At 41.5% G+C, this 27,557-nt stretch overlaps 1 protein-coding gene across 1 annotated transcript in view; it reads left to right on the forward strand.

Moving 5' to 3' along the window:
- LOC128757165 (hippocalcin-like protein 1) overlaps positions 1-27,557 on the forward strand; it is a 45,782-nt gene that overhangs the window by 6,066 nt on the left and 12,159 nt on the right. Inside the window, exon 2 of the mRNA XM_053862255.1 lies at positions 27,222-27,378. Within this exon, the coding sequence (XP_053718230.1) occupies positions 27,283-27,378 (96 nt within the window). The 5' untranslated portion in view covers positions 27,222-27,282. The remainder of the gene's footprint in view (positions 1-27,221; positions 27,379-27,557) is intronic.

Raw genomic sequence — 27,557 nt, forward strand, 5'->3', positions numbered from 1 at the left:
TCCTAAAGCACATGGTTCATTTATAGGCATTTACTAAACTGTTTTTGGGATATGCAAATGTTGTCAGTGAAAGATTATTATTATTATTTTATTTTTTTTAATGGATTTTATGGAACAGTCCCATTAAGGCGTCACTGTATCTTCTTGACTTCAATGTGATATATATTGTTTGCAGCATCTTACAGTGTCTGTCGTCCTTGAACTTTACTTTTCTCAAATAGGTAATTATTATAAGTATCATGGTGCATGGTGTCAGTGATGTAGCCTCAAAATTTTTTCCCGGTTCAAATCTGGCGTCACTGTGTTAAGCTTGTTTCGGCCACTCATTTGAAATAATATGCACCAGTCTATTAATGTGGCCTGCTCCGCAACAACGACCTGTCTGGGGCTGTCCTCACCTCTGACCAGTGACATTTGGGCTTGGCTCCAGCTCCACGCAGCTGTAGCTTCAGGGAGGGAGCAGTAGATGATGAATAAAACACTGAACCAAGTTGTTGAGAGAAGTAGTGCAGTCTGCTCCGATTACTACCACTGGCTTTGAGCTTAAGAAAAAATAAATATATATATATATCTCAGTAAAATAATTATATTAGCTATAGCGATAGCTAATGGTTTGTTGTGTTTAAATAATCAAATAACAGATAAAAGATGTTTTGCCTTGTCTCTTAGGGTTTCTGATTGTGGTGCACCGCCATGACTTCAATAGAGCCACCACGTAAATTTCGAAAGAAGTGGAAAACACATAACACATCATGGAAGTGGATATGATCATGGTGATTATCCTTGTGCTTTTAACGAAAAAATCCAGAGGGAAAAAAAGTCCCCCCTCTGCTTCCTTGTTTCTCTGTTGGATTCCTTCTTGATTGACTGCTTTCTGTTATATTTATTTATTTATTTTGATGTATTTCTTCGGAAGGTTCAGAAAAATCCTGGCAGAAACCCTGTCTCTGATCATCAACTAACCAAATTTAGTCAGTGAGAGCCACTGCAGAGAGCTGGAAGAGCGACGCGTGGCTCCAGAGCTGTGGTTTGCAGACGTCAATTGTGGAAGCATCAGGCTGGACACGAAACAAAAGACAGCTTTATGAAGTCCTGTGGAAGCTGAATAGTCTGCTATAGAAATGTATTTTTGATTATTCAAACTTCTCTTTCAAGCTTCTTCTCCTCATGCTTTAAGGTTTTTCATACTCACTGTCTTATTAGTTGCTCCCTTTCTGACACACACACACACGCAGCACCTCAAACTTAGTTTATTCCAGAGCCTGATCATGCTGGAGTGCTGCCAGCAGTCAGAGTTACCTTGCTCTCGTTCGAGGTACTGCTTGTCTGCTGCTGAGAGCCCTTGTTGTGAAGGTTGTGCTCTTGGTTTTCTCGAAGAAAGTGGTGTCTTGAACTAATCAGGAATTACATATCTCAGCAGTAACTACAAAACTGTGCACAATGACAAAGCCCACACTTTTTTTTTCATATTTATTATTGAAAGCTATGCGAAAGCCAGAGAAACATTTAATGTAAAAGAAAACACATTTGTACAAAGCATTACATTATGGCCAAATGAATGCACCATTTGAGGAAGACGAAAAACTAAAAAATAAATGTAGAAATAGTTTAAATAGTAGGGATGGACGTTAACTTATCTTACACGATGTACCGCCAAACACAACCTTTATGATGACAGTTCAACACGCGGCTCACTCGCTGCATTGGACCTGCTCACATCAATATGACGAGACCACGACAGCGCGATGCGCTCTCCAGTTCCACCGTGTTTGACAGCAGACACCGGCGTGTGACAGTTGTGGAGAGTGTGGTGGACTTTTGGTTCAGGATCGTAGTTTTAAACTTATTTTTAATAAAGAGAACGTTGATTCTTCTGAATCTGTTTTTTTTTTTTTAAGATGGAGTGGTCCTCATAAGTTCTCTGAGGTCTGCCTTGGTTCACTCTTCTGTGTCCCCATTAGGGTTCACTGATCGAGGACACACTCTCACAGGCAGGCATCAGTTAGGGACCATCAACAAATTCTAAGCCAGACAAGGTATTAGCAAAATCTTCAATAAGGCAATGAAATACAACCATTTTAGGAGAGAGAATTGTGAAAAGGTTTTTCATCACACAAGACAAAGGACTGACGGTTTGTATATTGATTTGGAGAATAAACTATGACTAAATGATAATTTCTTCACATTATTTCTAATATTTCTTCAATAGCATCTGGGAAATGTGTCCAGACTGGACCATAGTTAAAGTCAACTGTGAAGAGACATGAGATACAGTAGACAGACGGCTCAATTTAACCCCTAAATAAAACTAGCAGAACAGTCTGTCAGACACCAGCGGCTTCTACCAGAGACGTGGAACATTGAATTTCTCATCTCCACGCTATTATATTTAAACGTAAACAAATAATAATGTTGGAAACAAACTCCACTAATGAGTTTCATCATAAAACAGTTTCAAGGGAGACTGTAGTGTCCAACACATGGACTAGAAATGAGAAAGAAATTACAACAATTTATCACGATAACTTTTTTTTTTGTCCATATCGCTCATCCCTATAAAATAGTTTAGTAAATAGTTTCAACTGTACATTTACAGATATGGCACTCCTTCAAGGATCTACAGAGACCATAGTCCTTTTTGGTAAATAGAGTGTATTGACTTCATTATGGATTTATCTTAGGTTTTTTAGCTACATTTGTCCAGACATCACGTCGATTATTCTTGTCTGACTTTGGCTGGAATTGGTGGCATACATGGCGGTGTTACCGGAATTCCATAACTGATCTCATCATTTAATGGTGAGGTATATTTTTCAGATGTAAAGGTGTTTGAAAGCAGAATTCAGTGGCGCAGGCTGATAAACAATCATCAACTGTTCCCCTTTGATGTGGAGAGTCTGAAGAGCGCAGCGGAGAACTGCTCTTTTATTATTGATATTGCATGGCGTCGGGCTACACGTGAGTGTGACGACCTCACGTTCCCTCCATCCAAAGGTGTGGATGGTCACATGTTGGATGCGAGCACCATAAAACAAATGACGTGGAAATGTCATTTTTAATCAGCGACATTAATGAGCTGTTTCCACTGCTGTTCTCTCCCCTGGTCATTAGGATTCTGAAAGGAGGCTCAATTACTCTCTATAGCTGACACATCGCTGCTTAATGGAGTCAAGGGAAGGAAATTGTGTGTACACAGCATTTTTCAGCATTAAGGGGTCACACGTTCTCTCATCTTAAGACCTGGTGTTGGAGGCAAGGCTGCAGAGGTGAGCAGAGGTGGGCTTCCGTTTTTCCGGCCAGGTCACATGATGAATACATAAATGCTCTCATAATGGACCCGGACCTGGCCTTGTGCGCTCGTATACGTTCATTTCTCAGCGCTGCATGATGTCCATGAAAAACCACGTTGGTCATTTAGTAGCATGTTTATTTCAATCCCACTTCATACATACAGCAATTCTTTCATCAATAACCTGCTCTGAAGGATCAAAAAGGGGCAGAGAGAAGAACATTTTTTATAATTTCTTCTGTGAATTTTTGCATTTTCGTTTACCAGACAGAGATGAGAAATGAATGTAGATGGTGGTCTAGTGATGGCTAGATAAGGTATCATGAAACAGTATTGCAGGGTTGATGGAACAGAGTCCCAATTTTCAGAGGCCACTAGATGGCGCTCTTGGTTTAGAAGTGATGTGAGGTTTCATTATGCCAGGTCCAAACATTTTAGTGCAGACAGTGCCATCTGGTGGCCTCTGAAAATCAACACACTGTTTCATGAAACCTCATATACCCATCATTGCCGTGGCCCAATATGCGCATTTCAGGGGCTATAATACAAACAAATTATAAGCATTTGAAATGCAATGAACCACTGTTTGCTTGGATTGCAGGGTTATTGCTAGTGCACTTGAATGTATTGGGCTGCCATGCAGAGTTTTAGCCTGTTTAGTGGCTTGCAAAAAGCAATAAAATAATGATGTCAGTGAATAAAACAAGCTGGGCTGGAGCTTTACTATAAAAAATATATACTGTATATGTCACCCCAGTTCATGATTAGTGGTTGAACTATCCCACGCTTGTTGAATTCTGGATCATAATGCGCCTTGCTATGAACACTCTCAAGTTCTTCTTTGTAAGAGAAGGCAGTGAGTATCAACCTCCGTCCCATGTGGAGGAGGGAAGAGAGATGAGTGCACATTTGGAAAAAACATAGGTGTGGATCAGTTTGGGATGCTGTGGTGCACAGCTCTACTGTATGTAAACTCTTTTGACCATCGTAAGTGGGGATACGTCCTTGGATGTCTTCCGCTGAATTAAGTCTTCAAATGTCATCATTTTTTTGTCAAGTTTTGGAGCACACAAACAAAACATGTTTTCAGAAACTAGTCCGTAAACACGGGTTTCAGTGTTCAGTGTGAGTGTTAAGCTTTGTTTATGGCTCACCAGCTTTCTTGCTGTGGTTAAAAACAGCAGGGTGCAGGTTAAAGAGCTGTCAGAATTGTCTGAAACTCTACCATTTAATGCAAGTTTCTTTGGTTTGCTGGATAAATAATTGTTCTGCTTGAAAAAGCTATTTTATGAATTGTCTTCAGCTTGTCAGCTTGCTTTAAACATACACATGTTCATGCTTTTACTGTATATCTGTAGCTATATCAGTGAAGCAAACTACAGCATTTCCCACACTGTCTCATCCGCCCTGAACAGCGTCTCTGGTTGGTGGGTTCCTGGGAGGTTTCATGTAATACGGTTTGGAATCAGCACCGGAGCACAAAAGAGCAACAGGGCTGTCAAGCATTTGTGAATGACAGATTGAGAGAAGGTGTTTGTGCCAGCATACGTGCAAAAATGCGAGTTCATGAATGTGAGTAAGAAGAAATCTGTTAAACTGTTGAAAAAAAAAGTCGCTCAGCTCGAACAGCTGAATAATGATGTCATTTTAAAAGGTCATTTAAACCATCAGAACATACAAACAGGATCAGACATGATCACAGAAGACATGACTGCAATCAAATTAAGCAGACTGTGTCTATGTTTGAATTTACAAGACTCACTTCTGGCAGATGGCGAATAATACAGGGGCTTAAAAATAGTGTCTCACTGCCTTGTCTTGTCTCTCCAAGCTCTTTCCTCTCGAGTTAGAAGGCTCTTCTTACGCTTGCTGAGCAGGACGAGAGAATTTCATGGAAGAATAACCAGCAGCTGAGTCGTCTCCTCGGACATATTTACAGATCGGTGGAAGTTTTGTTTGCACTTTCGACATGAGAGGAGTGTTGTGTTGCTTTCATTTGACTGGCGTGAGATGGGTATTGTTCTCAGCGAGCGGTCATTACTTATTTCATATCACGACGATATCAATTAGGCTCAGTGTTTTTCACCCTATAGGCCTCTCACAGGTGCTCCGTGGACATTAACCAATCTGAAATTGGAAAATCGATCTGGCGCCGGCTGGCTGGGATGCATTTGCGAGCAACTGTAATGGCTGCAGACTAATTTCTCTGGCTGCTGCAATCACATTGCAACCCTGCTTTTGGGAGCTGAGAGAAAAAGAGAAGCAATTTGGTATTGCCTCAGTGCGCGTTTTGAAAGACGAACATGAGCAGGATCATTTCCCCTCGTCTGAGTGAAGGGAAGCTTTGTATGTTCGTGATTGGCAGTTGACAACCCCTGACGCACATCACTTCATGCCACCTTCCTTTTTGAGTGTGACAGAGATTCTAGTGATGCAAGTCTTGCCCTTGTGCTGACTAAACACTGGCTATGACACCGTACACCTGTCATGCATGTTCGCGGGAGCGCAGTGGTTCCAAGCTAGAGATGAACCGATACGATTTTGTGGGCCTGATACCGATACCTGGACTTTGGCTATCGATTGATACAGATCCGAAAGTATTAACCTTCTCTTCATGCTGGTCATGCTATGAGTAAAAGGCAAAAAAGACTTTATATGGAATTACAAATTTATTTGTATACTAGTATTTATTTAAACAAAGTGTTTACCAAATGACGCCTGCACTACTGCATGTTACTGCACCGCTGCTGCAGCGCTTCAAATCAGCAGGATTCTATTTCATGCAGAGCTACCGATTCAACTTTGAGTGGAGAGGATTGTATAAACCCGGAAATCAGCCTGTGAGAAGTGATGTGATTCCGGGAACATTTCATAATAAAACACAATGTGTTGATGTTATTCGCAGTTTTCTGTGAGAGCAAAAGGGAAATCACAACATGAGCTGAAGCTCCGCGCTGTATGAAACCAAAACCATGGCACGGCACCTGGCCGTTCGACTGTAGCTCATGGTCGTAATTTTAATTGTACTTTTGACACAATAAACTCTAAACAGTTGAGATTGGATTAAACCCACCCATATGTCTGTTCGACAAGACTGCAGATGGTCGTCTGATCATCTGATACATGACCCGCTCCATCTGCTGCGAGAGAAACACAGACCAAGACAAAGCGGCATGAAAAGATTCAGGAGGATTTTAAATTTAAGATTGTTTTTTTAAGTGCTTGTTTCAAGAATAGGCTTAACAATGACATCCGCAGTTACAGAGGCCCGGTGGTGATTTTATGTGATGATCTGCAGATCTGAGTTGGATAGCGCAGTGAGACATGATCTAAGTTTTTACTTCAGCTTTTCCTACAATTCCTAACTAAACTTGTGTCGTGTATTTTTTTATTATTCATAATCGATCGCTTAACACATGCCTCAACAAACACAGGCGTAGCTGCTGCGACATCTATTCATTCATTCAAGTCCACGACAAATAGTGAACCACGATTGTATGGCGAGCCCAAATATACATGGATTCACTGGTCTTTTATATTTACCAAGCGATCTCATTCTAGATTACTGGTCTATTTAAACGCATCATGTATCTCAGACTCCAGCCGTCCTCCCGTGACTGAGTGGATAACTGCCGCTCTGCTCCACTCAACTTCAGGTGGAAATTGGAAACTACTAGAGCAACGCTGTGTCTGCTGCTGCCATCTTATCATTACGACAGGCGCAGTGTGAGCACTAAACATAGATTTTAAATACCTTGATCGGGACCCGTATCGGCGATTTTTCACAATGTTCGATCCTACTTTAAAGGGCTGGATCGATAGGGCTGAGCCTGAGATCTGTGCATTGCCAGTTATGGCAGGAGAACGCTGTGGGTTCACTTCCAGCTAGTGGATCCTCTTGGAAATATATTGCTCAGGCAAAGGGTAGTGCAGACCTTGGACACTTGGCGGGCCACCATTGTGCCGAATTGGAGAAGAGAAAATACTTGCCAAATCTATGTGACTTTGGGTGGCCCGGGGTTTTCTGTGGCCAACACATCCTCACTACTACAGTGTCACGTACACTTGTCATAAGGTCATCCATTGTTGATGCATTCTCTGTTTCACTTGAATTAAATGTTTTTCTTCCACAGCATTTCCGGTGTTCAAAAAGGAACGTTTGGTGTTGGCATGGGGTAACAGTGGACAATTATTTCATTACTGGTGATCCGACTTGGTGTATATGTTACGTGCCTAAATTGACAGAAAAATCCATGCCATTGTTTTTCACAACCTCATTTGCGTTGGTTTTATTTACTGAAAAAACATTCAAAAAAGCATTTCAAACATGGCAGAAGAATAAACACGGCACACCAGTGTTTCCTGATGGCAGCTTATGCGTAAAGCAATGCAAATGCAATCAATCGTGAATAAGACTGGACACATTTAACATCGCACTTATCACATCAATATTTGTAGTTGATGTAAAAAATCCTCTGCTTTATGCATTTATGATTCATTATTATTGCATACAGCAATTCACCATCAAAGAAAAGAAATGAATGAATTATTAAACATGGACACAGTACACACAGTTTACCTGAAAGAAGAGAGTTCTGGCAACAGCTGTCTTTTCTTCTCCAAAATAATCCCACCTGGGTTTGGATCCCCGTCCGCTGGGTACAAAACCTGCCCACAGAGCAGAGCAAAACAGAAGTGCTCATTAGTACGACAGTCAGCGTTCACATGCAGTGTAGTGAAGGACACACAGCAAGGTGTGAACAATGTACATGAGGTTCTTTTTGGCCGGTTAAATGACACTCATTCTATATGAAATACTGTGGTCAAAAAAAACTACAACTGCAACTTAGCTTATAGCTTATAACAAACTTATTTACTGTAATCCGACTGTTGATGTTCTGAACTACCTCTGGACTGATGCTGCTTCAGATAAATTTTCAACTGTGTTGTACACATGCCAGTCAGGTGTGTGGTGTTGTAATGCTTTTGCAAGAAGCAACAAAGAAGAAATGAAGTAATATCGTGATAACTGTGATCCGTCAGTTTCATTTTGGAGTTCAGTTGTGTGTCTGAGCAAGTCTCAGTGCTCCGAGTTGTTTTCTGTCATAATAAATATAGTGATAATAATAGTGATAATTATGAAAGCTTGCTCAAAATATTTTGCTTTTTCATTGACTTCTCTGTTGTGAGCATTTTCTACTTCTCCGTGATACTGTCAGCAGCATATTTCTACATTGTTTTCCGTGATTGTTGGCTGCTCATTCTGACAACAGAGGAGCCCTAGGTATTGTGTTAATGTTGGCATTCTGGGGGAGTTAAGGTAGTTGTAGTTTAGGTGCATGGCTATTCAGCTCATTCAGATACATGAATGCTATATTCCCATTAATACTGTTTTTAAGAATAAATATCAGGAATGACTTAATGACTTTGTATGAGTGACAGAATGAGGTTATTGGCTGTAAACTCACCAGAATGAATATTTTGATAATGCAGTAAAACCAGGTTGACCCAGTCCAGTGGAAGTGCTGCTCTACACTTAAACATGTTTTTCTTCCCAAATAAATGGTCGAGTAAAATGTGGGAGAATGTGATTTGATGCTTATTTTCATGGGTTTAATGGACACACTTTGACTGCAGCTTCACACCCTGAGCTCCAGATCGCTCATTTTGTCTTGACATTAGTAATTCCTGCAGTAAAAAGTGCACAGTTCATCACAGTTAATACACTCCTCCTAATTGAATACCTCTATAAATTCATTCAATCAGGTCTTTTGCCATTTCCACTTTACTTTTCTACTTTTCCATTTTTGGAGATATTTCACATTCTTGTCTTCACAGTAATGAAGTATGTAAAAAGTAAGGTGATTAAATTAAGCTCATTCTATATTAAATGGTGTGATCATCAACCCTCACAGGCCAATTTTTTTCCACCGACATCACACACCGAAAAGGCGAATGAATAAAATTGGACAGGGATGTGATGAAGAGAGACAGAGAGATGATCATTTTTTGCCGCCAAAAAAGAGCCTTGTCAGGTTTGCCAGAGAGCAGCTGGAATGGACCTCCTGCTTCCCCATCTGTCTTTCACACCCATCCCTTCGATCAGCAGTGCATGATCACAGCACTTCCTCCCTGTATTTCACATTCAAATCTGTCGCTATGCTTCTTTCTGTGAGGAACCGTCTTCACTTCTGGCTCACACCTCCCTGCCTTCAAGCTACTTGACTGCTGTGCAGAGTTCTGAGGCTCGGGAGTTGAGCCTGCCTCTAATAACTTTACAGTCAAATCTACTTAAACGTGGAACAAAGTGGAAGGATAGCTGCCCCACCAAGCCAGATTAGTGAGGTCACATAAGGGTCATGGCAGATTTTTATAAATCCACCCAATTCAGAGGGATGAAGATTTATCATATCTGCCAGGACCATTGTCGCATATATGAAAACATGGGACGCTGGACTGGACAATGCAGGCTTGAGCTTTGCTCTTGACAAAACGGTATAGTTTACTGTAAATTTGTGTACTTGTTTTTAAGAGACTTTTCATCAAGCTAGGTCTTCATAATTTGTGCCTAATACAGTTAAGATATTTAGCAAGGAAAAATGTTTGCAGGAAGCCAAGGGATGAACAGATGTCTGAAGAGTTTTGTATCATCATGACAAACAATAGTGATAAATTCTGCACAGAAATATTTCAACAAATGACTTTCAAAAGCCAGTTGTGATCATTTTCAAATGTTTTTATATGAAATGTTCTGCTAAATAAAGTCCTTATTTTATCTTTAAAACCCATTCAGTCTAGTACGAGTAGCTGGATTCAGCAGTTATTTCTGTCCAGTTTGTGTTTTTAGATCAGCCCACGGTTTGTTATCCAGGCACATGGCCGACAGTATCATTTGAGCCTGCTCTGGTGTCAGTTTAGTCTGCCGCTCTGGGACATGAGCTAAATTACACGTTGCAGTTTCGAAAGCCTTTCACCCAGGAGGCCTCTCACTGTGAGGGATGTCCCTTTTTTAGTGCCCTCCAGAGAAGCACCGCATGGTGACCCTTAATTCACGTAGGACATTCCACTTTTGCGGCAACGTGATACCACTGGCAAGGTGAAAGGAAAGAGGAGCGAGTCAGTGTCCTCTTTTACCAGCCCTTGCAATATCGTTTACAACCAGAGCTGGGGAAGGTTTCCAGTGCTGTGGAGGTGGCCGGAATGTGTAGAACTGTCATGGCAGTGTGTTCTAATCTTCCCAAGGGCCTCTGGTGCCAAAATGCTACACCAGGACATATTCATGAAATTCAGCTGATGCCCGGGTGAATGCCTTCAGGCTTCAGTTCTACCGTTGCGATTACCCTGTGACCAACTAAATGGAGCAATGACACCAGGGGCGCTTCGGAAGCAGCAAACTCGGCCTCCGGCGATGAACAAAGCAGAGTGTTTAAATATACAAATTGTCATTGAGCGCGTCTCATGTAGAGATGCACTGAGGAGGGCGGACAAGTGGCCTAAATGCAACAAAATCTATCAAGTCACGGTCAAGATTTTTATCTCTGCACTGAGAATGTTTCCATAACAGTTTGTATGCCGCATTTTCCCTAATACACCGATCCACATTTACTTCACCTAAATTTACCATGACCTATCAGCTGCCACCGATACTGTTCTGATCCGATACCAGAGCTCTGTTTGCTTTAATGTTATCATCATTACTGTTGGTAAGAAAAGACAACTTGAGGTAATTACAGTGTAAGGCCATAAAGGTCCGAAAAACAGGCAATCCAATCCCTCAACAACAGTCTCCTCAAAAATAATTAGAACTTAAGATTTACCGAACTTGCTTCTGTGGTACATCTTTGATAATAACCAATAATTGGTAATTTTATCACACCAATAAATTGGTGTGATAAAATTCAGCAACTTCTCTGTAATGGCTTTAGCTTTCACGGTTTCAGGTACAAGTTTTCTGAAGACTTCAGAAGTGATAGCTGCTGCTGCTCACTGTTATCTCGCAAAAAACTCCTGGTGCTTTTTCAAATATTTTATTAGGGTCTCTGGGTCGTAGCCTGCAAGGGAACTTACATCTCTTGATACGTCAACTTGGCAAATATCGCCTTTAGCTTAGCATGTGCTTTTGCTGCTTCTCAGTTGCCTCGGAAATGGGAAGCAGGAGCTGAGAATGATGTCACAGCCAAGCTCTGTGCATTCCTTTTATCAAAGTTGTATAAGAAGATAGTGACGTGCATGCATGTTATTCTCATGAGTGCATGGTACAGCTATAAGCAACTTGAAAAATACGTGCTCTGTTTACAACTACAAACCTGCTGGATGAAGTCGAAATACAAATTTGTTGAATTTGTTTCTTTTAGAATATTTAATTGAGTCGGGCCTTTCACTTGCTGTTTACGTTTGAGGAAGCCACCTTGGATTGCAATTTTGGGGGTAGTAAGAATCTTTCTACTTTCCAACTGGGAAGACCTGCATCGGGTGGTCTCTGTGGGCCACCTGGTGCCCATGGGCTCCACCTTGATGACCCCTGACTGAGGAGCACACACTGGTTACCTTAGTGGAGTTCAAACCCTCCATAGTCTCCAGATGTGTACGGTGACTATGTTTATTTATTGATCTATGTAGTGATGTCTCTGAGATAAATGCTTTGCATGCGAGAATATTTTGGAATTTGGTGGGAGTGGCTCTAATCCAGGTCAGTCAACCAGACTCTGTACACTGTGTTCCAAATTTGTATGCAAATGTTTTTGTTTGGTTTTCCAAAATACTTGATGCAAATAACGGTCAACATAATGTTCAAGTCATTAGCTGTCAAAATGTATTTCAAATGTTATTGAACAAAACTCCTAATGAAAACAGTATTTAAAAAATAAATAGAAAACTTAAAACGCACTGTTCCAAATTATTATGCACCACATAGTTTCAAGACATTTTCTAGTTTGTAAAGAACTGAAATTTACAGCAATATAAGGTCATGTTTGCTAAAATAAAAAGCTATTACAATCCAAAACATCTTAACAGGTCAAGTTACATGTTAACATAGGACCCCTTGTTTGATAGCAGCTTCACAATTCTTGCATCCATAGAACTTGTGAGTTTATGGAGAGTTTCTGCTTGAATGTCTTTGCAGGATGTCAGAACAGCCTCCCAGAGTTGCTGTTTGAATGTGAACTGCCTCCCACCCTCATAGAGCTTTTGCTTGAGCATTAAACATTGGACTGGATAATGCCTATCTCAGTTCCAGCAGTGACATCGTGGTCCCCAGCTCTCTTACATGTGCAGGAACTTTTGGCCTTGTCTATCTTATTGTACTACTGATGCTTTACGTTGCCATCAATCTAATGGAACCTACAATTTTTGGTCACTGCCTTTAGATTGCGATGACATTGAATTAAATTGCAGATCTAATGCCGAAAGCTGTTAGAAATGTCAGTGCTAGTAAAGTTAGTTTAAAAAAGCAATTGTTCTTTATTTATAGATTGAGAATTATCTTAACCCGAATGACAAGACTAGACAGATACAGCTTCTATATTATCATTTTAATTGACAGCAATACTGTCAAATATAGACAAAATGAAGGACGGAATGAAAAACAAGATGAGTGTTAAACGACCCATCTTTTACCTTTCTTTCTCAGCCAGCTAAGTGAAGGTGTTACCTAGTGCATCGGTGAGAACTGTTGCATTAATCTGTCCATAATCCGACATTCATCCGCAGGATTACTCTCATATCAGCTGTGTGTGTTTGCTGTTCACCTGGAGGGATACGAGCATGACACTAAATCAACCTGCTCCACAAACGACTAGGAATGAAGCAGTCTAAAAATACTTTCCTCTTTTACAAAATGGCCTCCAGAGAACATTTAGGATCCTTTTTTGTGGCACAATAATTTCCACCTGTATGCTTGAGAGCTTTTACGACTATAAAAGGAACTAGAACAACATAATTCTGACCTCGGCTTACACCTGTAGTGGACGCTATTGAATAAAAATATTTATTGATTCATTTCTGAATTAATAAATATATCCTGCAGTGGCAGTTTTCCCACCAACAATGGCCTCAGGTGGACATAACACACGATGAACACCTATATAATACATAATTTCAAATCATGAAAAACTCTATAGTCGCTACCCACAAATGCACAAACCCAGCCAGGGCCTTAGTTGAGCACGTACCTGAGATTGGATATCGATGTATTGACTGTCACAGCGTGTGCAGCATGTGAGCAGGTTTTTAGTGTCAGTGAAAATGCTTTTAGTGCCAAACAGAAAAAGAAAGTGAGGTGCTACTTGGACCGTGTAGACTCACTTTTCTGTGCTGCATCAGGATGTAACGCGTAGGTGCTAATGCTTCTGAAGGAGTCTAAAAATGTCAATATAGAATTTAAGTTGAGAGCTGTACAGTATTTCTGCTTGCTTGTGTTTTTTTCTGGAGGTGTCTTTTCTCATGTACACCATACATTGATTTATTTTAGTACTGTGTATAAGGAGTGTTGTAAACTCCTTTTTTTGCTCTAGTTTCTTCAGGTGAATCATAGTAGTTGTTGTTCAAATTACGCTGTGGTTTGTATTTTTTCAAGCTACAATTGCATAATGGGTGCAACACTGGTACAAGCTGTCGAGGCCCACTTGTTTTGTCTGACTGAGAAACAATGTCAGACTATGTGCTACATTGTCAAAATATATATATTTAGAAAACTGAGGTGTGTTCACTCCCGCAGTAAATGCACAAAACGTGTTTCATTTATGTAAAGGCTGGTGAAAGTACTTAATATATAATACAATATATAATTTATTTTACAGAAACAGGTTCCCGTAAGTTCTGTGGTCATTGTGTGAATTATCCTACTATAAATGACTATATAGATTCCTGAGTGCACATCCTGCCTGTTCCTGACAATCGATGGGATGAAGAAATGGTGAAAACATCTTCAATTGCAACTAAAAATATCACTTGGCCATTGAGGAACTGAAGCTCGTATGACAAGCCGGGGATGGTTCAGGTGCTGAGGTCGAGTCAAGTGAAAAGATGAGCTAACTCGAGTCTGTATCCGTCCCGTGGGAATGATATAATAAGCTGTCTGGATGCAAGGTCATGATTCACTGTCTCCACAGCTGAGCCTCCAGTCTTCACTTCACTCAATGGGCCCAAGAAACTATGCATTTTCCTACGATGTCTTGCACAAGCCGATCACTGGAATTACACCCTCACGTCTGGTCGAGATGCTGCCACCGATTCAAACAGTGTCATGTTTCATACAACTGAAATGCACAATGGCTTTCATGAAACACTTTCCCGATATGCTCAGATGGCGTCTTATATATTGTGTTATGAACGACAAAAGCTCCAAGCCCTTAATACGCCAACTGTGCAGGCACTCGGACCCATTTCCTCCCACACAAACACATGTCGCACTACAGTTGGAAACGAGATCCTCCACCCTTCCCTGCTGCGACGGCATGGACAGATGCGAGTGTGACCCCCTCCTTATGTTGCTCAACACAAGCTGTTCTCAATGCAACAGCTCAGCTTTCATAGCACTGTACCAAATGCTTGATTTTCTGCATGAGGTGTCAGGCTAAAAAAGAAAAAAACAAAAGAAAGCTAAACACGACTCTCTGTACGGCCTATAACAGCAAGACTGAAGATGTTAGGATTCTTTAATAGGTAGTGCTCTCATGGCCAATGAAGATCTAGCAAGCTCTCTCAAGTACAAGTGAGATGTTCTTTGTTTTTGAAAGCTCTTTTGAAAGACAAAAGAAATGTAATTCCATACATACATACATCTTCAATTGACCAGTGCTTGACAAGCGAGACTCTGTACTTTAGATACTCCACATCTATCATTCTTGAATACACAGAACACACCATCTCGGGAATATTTCAGTTTATTCAGAAACATGCAAGTGTATTCCCAAAACCTGCAGAAGGAAGTGTGTTTGACGCTCATGGCAGCTCCATGACAGTGATCGCTCCGACACGCTGATTCTGGACCTTTTTAAGTTACACTAGTTAAGCAGTCAGCACAATCGCTGTCTACAGAGTTCAATATCACAGTCTGAAACAGCTTTTTGCTACCGGTCAGCTTCTATGGCTCTTCCTCGACGGTCATAGGATCCAGAAGGACTGAAGAGCTCACGGCGCCTCCCCTCTTCACGGATGTGAACTACTCATAGCTCGATTGTCTCTGAACTGCATGTCAAGTGGGAGAACATGACGCAGTCGGACCCGGCGACTTAATCGACCTGTTGCTGTAGTCGGGCTCCGCTCTGCATGGAATAGAAGTACACGGTTCTACGCAAATCAGCAAATCCAATCACTCGGTCTCAGTAAATGCAACTTGTTTTCCAATATAAACAAGCCATTCTGAACATGTGGTGACATTCTGTCACCACATGTTCATTCTGTCGTGGTAATACGTAAAATAGGGGCAAAATGTTGCCTTCCTGCCGCAGCATCACAGATTCATCCAGATAACCAACTGACTGTGTTGTAGCGCCTCTGTCTCTTCTCCTCTGACTTCTGCGTGAATCCATTGTATGTTGATGTCTGCATTGCCAGGGTGAGGATGAATCAGACAAATTCAGAAAACACTGTTTCGGCTCCACCATCAATTTTTTGTGAGCGTTTTGCTGTAAATATTTCATCAAAGCCTGGTGCAAGATCCCACTCCATAGATCGCACAGCATCCAAATGGTAATGAGTGGTATATACTTTCTCTCTGTGTTAGTGAGCTGCTTGTGAATTCCTGTTAAAGAACAACGGAATACGTGTCAGTAATGCAGTGGTTGTAAAGTGAAATCGTGCTGCCTGTACTGCAGGAAATGAACTTCAGATGTCTTTGACTCAACCTCTGTCACGTGCCAAGAAAGGCATTACCATAACCACTGTGCAGGTTTTGCAAAGACACAGTGTCTGAGGTTCTTTTTGTCATATTGCAATGTCATAGTCTTCATTATAGTGTGAAGGGAGAACATTTCAGCGGAGTGACCCAGGTGGGTTTTGGTACTGTCTTCTCATAAAGGAGTGACTAATGAGGTCAACTGTCTGGTAAATCTTTTTAAAGGCCGAAAGTTGAAGTATTGGTTTTGTCGTTGTTAAACAAGGGAGAATCGATTAGTTGACAAAATCGGTTCCTGTCAGTGAATTTGATTCGTGCTTATGCAATCGCATGTCTTCCTTCCTCTGTGAAAGAGAGGGACTTGTGCATGCAGTTGCTGATCATTATTTTTATTTGAACAATGTATTTGGGTGACTGGTAAGACACAGACACAGTGGCGGGTCTTCCTTGGTGGCATGGGGGTGTCGATTGACAAGACTCATTGGTCTTGTCAATCGATGTGTTCAGCTCTCTACATACGGCCCACAGCGATTCTGCAGTCCATAACATGTGAGACATGGGTCGGAAAGTCCAAACATAGTCATTTCGATCGATCAGTGTCGGGCTGTTCATGTTTGGTCCTCGGCCCTGCAGTGAGGCGAGTGCGTTTTGGGGCGCCAGGAATCTGTGAATGGGGGAGTAGGTTGCCAGAATTTCCACAACCGTCGAACGGCGTGCGTTTCAGAGCCGCAGCGCATAATTGTATTTGTAAAAACAGTGCACTGAAAATCTACCACATACTGTATGAAGTCACTCTGAAAAAGGATGGCCTGAGCCCTGATCCATTAAGTGTCTTTCACAAAACTGGTTTCCCCAACTTCTCTTCAATTTGCAAGAAAACTCCACTTAAACAACACAGCAGGTGTGTTCTACTTTAGTTGGCTCTCCATCTTCATATACTTTGACGCATCTCTCTATCATTCATGTAATGTTAGCATCTGTTTTGTATTGTCACTAAAACTGAAACTGCACAGAATACTTGCAGGCTTTCTTTGACATGGTGAGAATATAAGTGGGGTGAGTGAAATGAAGATGTACTGTCGTACTAGATTTATTATGAGAGCACTGTAAGGCAGGAAGAGTGTGTGCATGAATTTGTGCAGAAATGGTTGCAGTGATTGAATTTAGAAGTAAACTGGTGCGTTTTTCAAGATATTGATTTAGAATTTCACAGGTTAATTCTGGTCATTTTTCCCCTAAAACCCCTTCAATCTTAACCTTGCTGCAGCTATAGTGTCCTTGTGGACATTGTTTTGATCATTATAAACCTTGAGTTCATGTGGTAGCTGACATAAAAATGGATGAACTGACAATGAAATGGACAGCATTTTCGGTGTGAGCAGCGCTCACTCTGTGATGGAACAATTAGCATTCAAAGATGTTCTAAAAATTGCGAGTGAGACAGGAAGAAGCTTCACACAGAGGACCAGTCCTCATTTTTATTTTTAACTCACACCATTGACATCTATTCCTTTAGTATTCCCATCAATTGTTCTCAAAGCCTGTCAAGATAAGAGTGGGCTGGTGTATGATCTCAGGGAAATTAATGCTTTGAGTGGGTGTTAGCCCTTCTTGCACTCTTGTTGTTACTTTTGTAAAATATGAGCCATTTTAAGTTTTAAGAAACAGTACTGCATTTTAGATTTTTTTTGCACGAGACATAAAATATTTATGTTTAAGCTGAGGATCACTCATTTGGATCACATGGTTTGCCTATCCACTGGTAATATGAATGTATGGTCTACATCTGGGTACATGACATGGAAAGAATGAACCATACAATACACCTAAACACCAAGTCATCAGTGAAATATCTCCATGACAGTAGCATATATCGAGGCTCCAATTGAGAGAAGCGGCTGTCTTCCAACACTGAGAAAGGCTGGTCATCCAGCCCGGGGAAATGAATTATTTTGGGGGTGATTGGCTTACTCCTCTGACGCACTCGAACAGGCGAGTTTGACTGATGCCGATGAACCAGGGGTCTTCTTCTCGATTTCTACCGTGCAACTACGCACTTCAAACAGTGAATTAAACGCGCTGCGTTAAAGCCATTTAGCATGTTTTTTAGCAGTATTTTGTGTGTGTTACATCTGTTACAAGATGCAGACTTCACATCACAGACCAATAAAAGTTCCAGTCTGCAGACATGTTGCTGCTGTGCGTGGCTCGCCCGCACAGTGAGTAGGTAAAGGAGGAGGGGACTCTACGCAGCACACAGGACTTCTGCTGTCTACACAATGTCACTGGAGATTGTTGTTTTCTGATCAGCAATGGAAGGCAGTAATTACATACCTTTTCATGGATATCGGCCGAAGACAGCCCAAAGCCATTCCAGTTAGGAGGAGGAGATTCATAAGATCAGATCCCCAGCAGCCCTGCGATCATGTCACCCGTGTTCACGCCTCCTGTGTTTTGAAGTTACACTGGATACTGTTATTGTTCTATGAGTGTCCAGGTACGTTTTAAGAAAAGCTGAGCTATGGATTGTGACTGGGAAAATTCCATCTGATGAAGACTTCATGATCCAGATTTTTAATTTGGGAAAAATTGTGTCTCCTATATTTCTTTGGTCTTACTGAATAGCGGTTCTTGTCTACATGTGTCAAACTTAAGTTATGAGGCCTGGTAACGAAAACTCTGCTTCACACTAGTTCCACCTCTTGTTCCTGTCAATAGAGGCTCCTTGTGTGAATGAATTTGACAGCGCTGCAGTAGGTTGTTGAGGAATTCATTGTTCAATCTTGGCTCCTTACATTGCCCGTAAAAAAATCTGAAAAAAAGCAGAGAGACCTGAATAATTGGAAATGGTTTATACATCTCATATTTTAGGAATTTTATGAAGAAATTGTTTTGGCTTTGTAACAGCCCAATTTTCCACCTTTCCACTGATGTATAATTTGATGATTCAAGTTATTTTTTTGTTTGTTTTAGTCGTCCTATGTTTCTTTAGCATCCAGCCACAGTGTTAATGAATCCCTGGTGTAATGAACTCGTGTATGTTTGTTCCTGCTAGTCAAAGTCTGTTCACAGCTTGGGGAAGCCTTGTTATTTTGACAACCCTGAGTCAGCGGTGTAGGAATTGTGGTTTCACTGATGCTGCTGATTCTGTTCCGCAATGAGAGATCATTTACATATTGTACTATGTTGAATACACTCACAATTTGCTGGTACATTTTAGCGTTGCTGTTTCCTTCCTGTCCTCAGGGCACCAAATAGGCAAACTGATCGAGAAGTAGTGATGGACAGATGTCAATAATAATGCAATTGGCCACCAAGCTTCAGCGTGGCTGCCATATGAAATGTTTTTTTTTAATCAAAAATCTAGATCTCAGATCAGATTGATGTGCTGAGAAACAAATAGATTGTAGATTCTTTTCCATCGTCCTTCATGCTGGAGACAATAATCTGGTGTGTTGGGCACGTGTGGCCTTGGCTACATTGTCCATAAATTTATCAGCTGGATCTGCTGGGTGCTGTTATTTATCATGCGCTCCTCAATGTGCATGTTTTGTGTTCCAAGTGAATGGATTCTATTACTATTCAAATTGGTCAGGAATGTATCCTTCAAGTCGCCGGATTTCCTGCACAGTCCAAAAACATTTTGATCCGTATGGATAAAGTGTCTTTTTGACTGCCTTAGCAAAGAAGATGGATGAATATAATGGAATGACATCCATATTTGATGAGAGCTTTGTTAAAATGAGTGGCCATCTTTCTTTTCAGATGGATCCACATCACACTCGTAGCCAAATAGTTCAGAAAAGAGTCCCCAGCTTGCCTTGTGTTTTCAGCAGTCAAAGGTGCTTTGGACTTCATACACATATTTTTTCCTGTTTGAACTGAGCTACTTGCTTATCAATGACACATTTAAATGTCAAACTTGTTGTTGCATCAGCGATGAATGGGTTTGCCTCTTTACTTGTTTGCTGCTCGTAAATGCCACACTCACATTTCTGTCGGACACAGCGAGCAGCGGGGCTCTTTCGGATGTCAGTCTTCTGTGATCCCGCAGAGATGAATGCCGCCAAAGAATGGGAAAGAGAAGCAGTTTGGTCACAGCAAGCAAATGTAGGTGGGGGAGAAGCAAATGGCAGAAATTATATAAAATTGGACGCCTTAGCAGAAAGAGGGCAAGAAAAGAAGTGCGGATGAAAGATATAATAAGCCGCCCGATGGCCTCGTGCATTGTTACGCTTTTGAAGAGGAGCGACAGGAGCTGGAAACACTTGAGCGGAGAAAAACATCTAACCAGTGCTGCTTGTCAGTCTTCTTGATCCCACCGTTTTTTTGCATGCTAGCACATTGGTCTGCTCTACTTCACTTCATCGCCCTTGCATTTGTTTTCCTTTCCGTATTTTTGCATTCCATCCATTTCCAACACTCGCACCTAAGTCTGATAGACACAAGATGTATTCGTTTCTCTGAACTAGTCAGTTCTATTTTACGCCCGGACGTGTTGCATCAATTTAGTTGACAATATATCGGAGTCCTTTTTTTTAAAGCCTTAATTTTCTGCTGCTGCGAAAGGCACTGATGTGAGGTTTCCTCCTCCAAATCTGGTCTCCTGCTACAATAAAGGGAAAATTCATTTCAGTTGGAACAAGGGTCACCTTCAGCTGAAATCATTGACTGGACGAAACATGGTCAGCCATCTAAACAAATACATGCATACTGGTTTTATATATAAATAAGAGAAGAAATCTTTCTCTTTGAGGTTTTGCAAGACCGTTCTCTCTTTAGACACTATTAAAGGTGTTTAAAACTTGTCAAATTCAATGTTGTGTGGCCCACTGGTGCTTGAAATACTTCTCCAGTAGTTGGTTTTAAATTAAGACTTTCTACTACATAGAACATAGGAAATTAAAATTATTCCCAAAGATTTCATTGAAAGCAAATGGATGTTTGTGCGTCAAAGAGACGTGTTGACGCTAACCACAGAGGTGCTTGATGCTAAAATTAGCCTCCGATTAGAAAAATAGAGACGGACGTCACAGTTGAAAATTTCAGCTGCTTGCGTGACAATCGTGGTTTAAGACATCACATTGCTTTAACTCAAAAGTACTGAAGCACGTAATTAAACATGCTTCACTCCAATTCCCTCGTGGTCATTGCGGACAGGTCCAGTGTCTTGAGTCCGACTGCACGTGGATATGACTGGGTTGCTAGGGCTATTGTGGAGGTTGAAGAATGCCATTTTCCTTTTAAAAACCAATGTGGTCCCTGTGAAATGAAATGGAAAGGTTGCATTTGGTATCTGCTGCTGAATCTGTTGTTCCTGACAAATAGTTGTCTGAGTGCTGTGAAGGGAATTGTTGGCTCATTTGACCAGTTAGAAAGATTTCGTAGTTCAGCTCTGCAAGGATTCCAACGTAAAACATCTTGACAGAAGTTGGATGCTGAATTCCATAGCCTCATTTTGATAGCAGATGCAGTAGGTTGTGCGTTGGTTTTTCACTTTGTCACCAAGATTCCTTTCGGCTGTAGCCTTTAGGGATGTGTGTCAGTGAGTCGTGTGGATATGGTTATATCACTCTTAGGTTACAAAAGTAAAACGACTGTTGTGTAATGCACATTTTATGCAACGCTTTCGTCTAAAGGCTGTTTCACATATTTAGGAACTCTTCCCTCTCCATGCTGTCATCTTTTGTTTTGTGTTCGTCTTCTCTCATCTTCTTGTTGCACGAGGATCATCGACTCGGAGGTTGGTGACCCGCTTACTGGTCCTGAAGCAGATGTTCAAAGGAGACAGAGAGTGAGATTGACGGCGCCAGGCAGCAACTAGCAAGAACCGGACACTTAGATTGAAGAGTTGGATTAGTGCTCCCCGGCTCAGAAGGGAGGGTGGCTCAGAACGATTAAGGGTTAGTTCCAGGAGATTGAAGTCAGGCTTTTGCTTTTGCCGTCTGTGGGGGGGCGAGCATTATAACTATTCAGAAGCTTGTGAGGACAAGCACATTTTTTGTAATGCTTCCACCGTTCAGACTGCCAGCGAGCAACACGATCACAGCAGGAGTAATGAACAGTTCAGAAAAGGCTTAGAGGGTGACGGCGGTGTGACATTGTGTTGGAATTGGATTTGCTGGATAAAGGTTGTTAGTTGAGTCATGGGCACTTGTTTGCTTTTGTGTGCTTGGCGCCGGTTTCTTTTAAATGGTTTAAGTTACTCTTGACGACAAATGACTAACAATTATGTAAGCGAAAAGGACTTACCCCCTGCTGTGACAGTTTCTCAATTTACGTGTATAAAATCTTTTTATTATTTTTTTTTTTAAGATTTTACCAACACTACAACACTATTATTATTTTATTTTTTTTTACCTTTCTTTGTCATTGTGTAATAACCACTAGAAAACCATAATTTTTATCCAATATTACAACCCTACGTTTATTTGATGTGGAGCAGGATAAATCCATGAATATTTTTTTTTTATAATTGATTCATTGTATTGTGCGATTGTACTGAGATATAGCAAGTTGGAGTTTGTAAAAAAATAAAAGTTGTGTTGAGGAAAGACCATAGCAGAGGCCTAGTCTGATACGTGGCATCCTTCATTGTTTACCGCTGCATACGCCTCCTTAAATCACAGATGAATGTGTCTGACAGCACCGAGCCACTGCCCAAACAATGAGGCTGGCTGGAGCTGATCAGTTTGACACATCTACACTCCTCATGGACGGATGCATGACAAAGTCTTAAATTAATAAAATCTTTTCTGATTTGTATTTCTCTCTCTCTCTCTGTCTGTTTTTAAAATAAAAAAGCTCACATCCCCTCTGTAAGTCAAACAACACTCAAGTTGTTTGTGCACTTTGCGAAGTTGATGAACAGATTTGTTTACTTTTATTTATTAATCCTTTTTAATTAAGTCTACAATATAATCGGCTCTAGTATTATCTATATATTTTTTGCATAGTCAATGCAGTGGGATAGACGCTGGCTGTACGACATTTACATATACACTCAGTGCAGTGCTGGGTCTGGACAAACTGTACTGCAGCGGCCACAATGTTCTCAGGGACACTCTAAAAATGACACATAAACATATCCAAACAGAAAGACCTCTGTTTTCCCTTTGCAAAATTGAAGTTCAAGTTCAAAGTGAGACACTCACAACAACTTTTTATTGGTGATATGTTGTCTCCATGTTTGGGTAGAGGCTTCATGTTGTTGCATAAAATGTAGGATACTTTTCACTTCAATGAAATAGTAGTCCGAGTTGTGCTTTTCCTCACATTTCTCCCACTTCAGTTCTACCATAATGTTTTGCGTGTAACCAAAATCAAAATTTTTGCTATGTATAGGTTGACTTAAATTGCGGAAACACAGATTGACTCCAGTTTGCTCTTGACCGTCAGTCCCGCCAGGGTGCGGAACTCACTTATTCCATTCACAACGCTGAGTCCCATTAATTCCAATTTAAGTGTATTAAATAGTGCTGACAAGATTTTCAGTCTGCTCATGGGGACCTTGTGTGGGGTCACTGGCCCCTGCTGGCCTCGGGGCACTTGTGCGACAGCTCACCCCCAGCGAGAGTGACAGATCCTTCAAACATTACACCAAATGTGACTCATCACTTCCTTGTCTCATTAGTTTTACTTCTTATTATTCATTGACATTTATGCTTTCTATTCTTGACAATTGCAGAATGAGTTCCTAGTAGAGCAATGTTTACGTATTTTGATATATCTTGTTGTAAAATAAAGATGGGCTGTTGTGTTTTTCCAATGCATGTTCCGTGCTTGTTTGCTCCAAATAACAGCAACTTTAAGCAAAGCACCACATTCTTCATTGAAAAGATCAGTTTGCCAGATTTATGGCTATACGCTACACCACTATTTAGACATTAGCAAAGCTATTCATGCAGAGTAGTTGCACGATTATCTTACAATTATTGTTGTTGTGAGGGTAAATTACAATAACAATTATTTCAGTGTGTCTTCATTTCCCGTAATTAATGTGTAATACTGCACTAGCTGGCGTCGCCGTTGATAAATAAAACTAATGCTCCACTTCACCAAGGTTCTCTGGTGATTACTGGCCGGGGTGTGCCATGGCTGTCCATTATTTATCATTATTAGTGTGCAGATGCTACAAAACAGCCCACACAAGCACAGGGGCTCATAAAAGCTTGTTCAAAAAAGCCTCCATTAAAGTTGTACATAATGGATGCCTATGTTTAATTCAGTGTGTAGCCAAAAGTGTGCAGGGCAGAAAGAAACATGGAAATCGGACGTCTTCCCGTGCACTTAACAAAAACAAATAAATTGAACGCACTGATGGTGCAGTAACTTCCAGAGGGATGTGCGCCAATCAATTGCTCTTTAAGGACAAACTCATTTCCGCCGGTGAAGCTTTCAAAGTAAATTAGTTTCTGACCCAGCATCTGAGGGGAACAATGCTGTCTGATGTCTGTTTTTCAAGAGGAGCAGCAGCAGCAGCAGCAGCAATGAATAGGCTGTTTATTTTTACATCAAATGTGTCTCAGTATTGAGCGTTCAATGGCCCAGTGCACAGAGGAAGATGTGATAATGAGGCGTTAATGCATCTGTTGAGCTTTTGGAGAGGAGGGTTCCAGGTTAAATTTTATTAGCTGGGAAAAGGCAATTCCATGTTGTGGGAGTTTTTTTGTGAGGCACTGAAACCAACCAGAACCAGCCTTGTCGATTCAATGATAGTCAGTCAAAATGCGTGTGTGTTTTGTGCATGAGAATGAACTCTTGTCATTGAGTGGAATTACTTCCACTGCTGGGCAGGAAGATATATTGTTTTCATTCTGTGTGTACCGAAAATTTCAATAAAATTTGCTTTTCATTGACTACCAAAAATCACTGGGTCAAACACTGGCGCCCTCTTGTGATGCAGTCAGAGGTACCAACTCTTCAAACAAACACGGCTGTGTAGTTGACACTTGTCGCTCATGTAATGTTCCAAGAGGAGGTGTCAAGCCTCTAGATGCCACTAGGTACCTATTAGTGTGGGCAGATAAGGTTTCATGACACAGTGTCCTGAGTCTCAGAGGCCACCAGATGGCACTGTCTGAACAAATTCATTGAACCTTCACGTAGTTTCTAAACCGTAAGAGCCATAGTAGAACACTGTTTCATCAACCCAACAATACACGATACCTCATGTACCCATCAATAGTATCGATATGATCTTATGTGGCCCTACACCTCACTGACGGTGCCATGTAAGTCACCGCGGCTGAAACGCACGCTTGTTGAAGGTGCTTTATATACCAAGTGACAGATAGTAGTCTGCAGTGCCATTGCCTGGCTAACCACAACCTCTGTCTTTCTTTTACATGTCACACTGCCCACAGCGTCAGCATATGCCGCGAAAGACTGAACACGTGCTTCAATTGAAAACCTAAATCATCCACATGCAATGCTGTTTAAAAAAGCCACTCTTGAAGAGAGTCGCCGTTTGATGCCTCGGAAGTGAGAATGTGTTGCCCGGAGAAACTCTCCACTAAGGACTGCATTGGCATCCTCACTTAACAAACAGGAAGTGAAGAAAATCCTACCCCTTCCTTTCCTCCAATGACTTAGTGCCTGCATTTATTTGCTGAGAACTGAGCATGTCCTAATTCAGAAAGACTTGCTTGTCTTTGCAACGCGTATACAGTGTTCGAGTCTCCACCAAAGCGACTGCATGACTGCGCATGGCAGGGCTTACGGCTCCCTCTTGGATTCTTCATTAAAGGTTTAGGCATCGCTGAGCTACTTGTGTCAAAGTCTGAAACAGAAACTTAGGTCACCCTGTAATCGATTTTCTTGTTAGTGAGATCTGGATCAGGAGGCAGTGTGCCAACCTTAATCTGTTCTTCAGTTGACGGAGTTCTTTGTTTACTTAAGCACAGTTTTCCGCGTGAGCATTTGGCTGGAGAGGAAGTGGTGGCCCTCGCTGGCGTTCACGGGATCTGCCCTCTAATATGACATATTGGTTTATCAGCACCAATGCATTCGTCTTTTCACAGCACAACACAGTTCAAGGAATCGTTTCAGTAGCAAATTTGTGAAGCCTCCAAAATTGTTATTATTAACAATGCGAATAATAACAATAATAATGAATATGAATGAGGGCTGGGTCTTTAAGAAATTCATTTTTATTAATCAATTACATAAAAAACGAATATTTAAACTCATGTGGACGGATCCTACTTTGACCATCGTTGAATCAAACTTTAAAAAGAGATAATAATAAACAGCGCGAGAGTCGCTGGTTTGAGGCTGAATGAAACGGTGGCCAGTTAAGATGATCAGGGTGTCCTGTAAGAAGGGTACCTGCCTGCCCTCATCATGGCTTCTGTCGGATTTGGAGACAGGGCAGACAGGTCAGATTACACCTCTGCCCTGTCTTGGGAACATCTTGTGATACTCTCCTGGCTTGGGACACGAGGGGCTTTGGAATCTCCGATGGAGATAGTGTCCAAGCCAACAGTGAAGATCGTGCCGCAGGAGTGAATAAAAGACTGGGTGAAAGTACGTTTTCAGTTGAAGCTGTTTTGCGTCTGCCGTCCTGGCACATGGATGGTAGACAGAGATTAGGTAATCTGGACAATCCACACATCTGATTGACACAGAAACACACAGCTGGCCAGATAAACCCATGAATGTGATCAGTGGGCTAGCGCTTGACGTCACCAGAGTGTGTGTTCCAGATTATTCAATGTTTTGCAAATGTGATGCTTCACTTTAAGGACTTTGCCGTGTTTCATAACATCTCGTGTCAAGAGGATTTGAGAACTAGTCTGTGACAAACCTCGCATTTCATCTCAGCATGATTCACTGTAGAGCAGGGGCGGGAAATCCGGTCCTCCAAGAGCCGGGGTGGTGCGGGTTTTCGTTCCAACCGATTACAGTGTTCATAGACCAGAGAGGAGTGGTGGCCCGTTGAGTGGTCGGATCAAAAACCTGCACCCACTCCGGCCCTTTGTGGGACGAGTTGCTCAAGCCTGCCCCAGATAAAGCGTGTCTTGACCGACATTACCATTTCACATGTCATGTCTCACTGAAATTTCTCTTTTCTTCTTCATGTGTGCCCGACAGGCAGGGAAAGCCACTTGGCTGGTGCCACACTTGCTACAGTTGCCGAGTTAAAACAGTTGCCATGGGGAAACAGAACAGCAAGCTGCGACCCGAGATGCTCCAGGACCTCCGGGAGAATACAGAGTTCTCTGACCACGAGCTGCAGGAATGGTACAAGGTAAACACAATCTTCCTAGTAAACACTGACTCCTCCACTCTGACTGTTTTGCTGTCCGGCAGTTTGAGTCAGAGCGACTCATTAGGATGGATGATTCCAGCAGGATTCCATGAGCCTGAGTTTGCTGACTCATGAATCAATGAATCCATCAGTCATTCTTTAAGAGAGAATACGTGCTA

Source organism: Synchiropus splendidus, chromosome 4 (genome assembly GCF_027744825.2).
Source record: "Synchiropus splendidus isolate RoL2022-P1 chromosome 4, RoL_Sspl_1.0, whole genome shotgun sequence".
In the NCBI taxonomy this organism is placed as follows: domain Eukaryota; kingdom Metazoa; phylum Chordata; class Actinopteri; order Syngnathiformes; family Callionymidae; genus Synchiropus; species Synchiropus splendidus.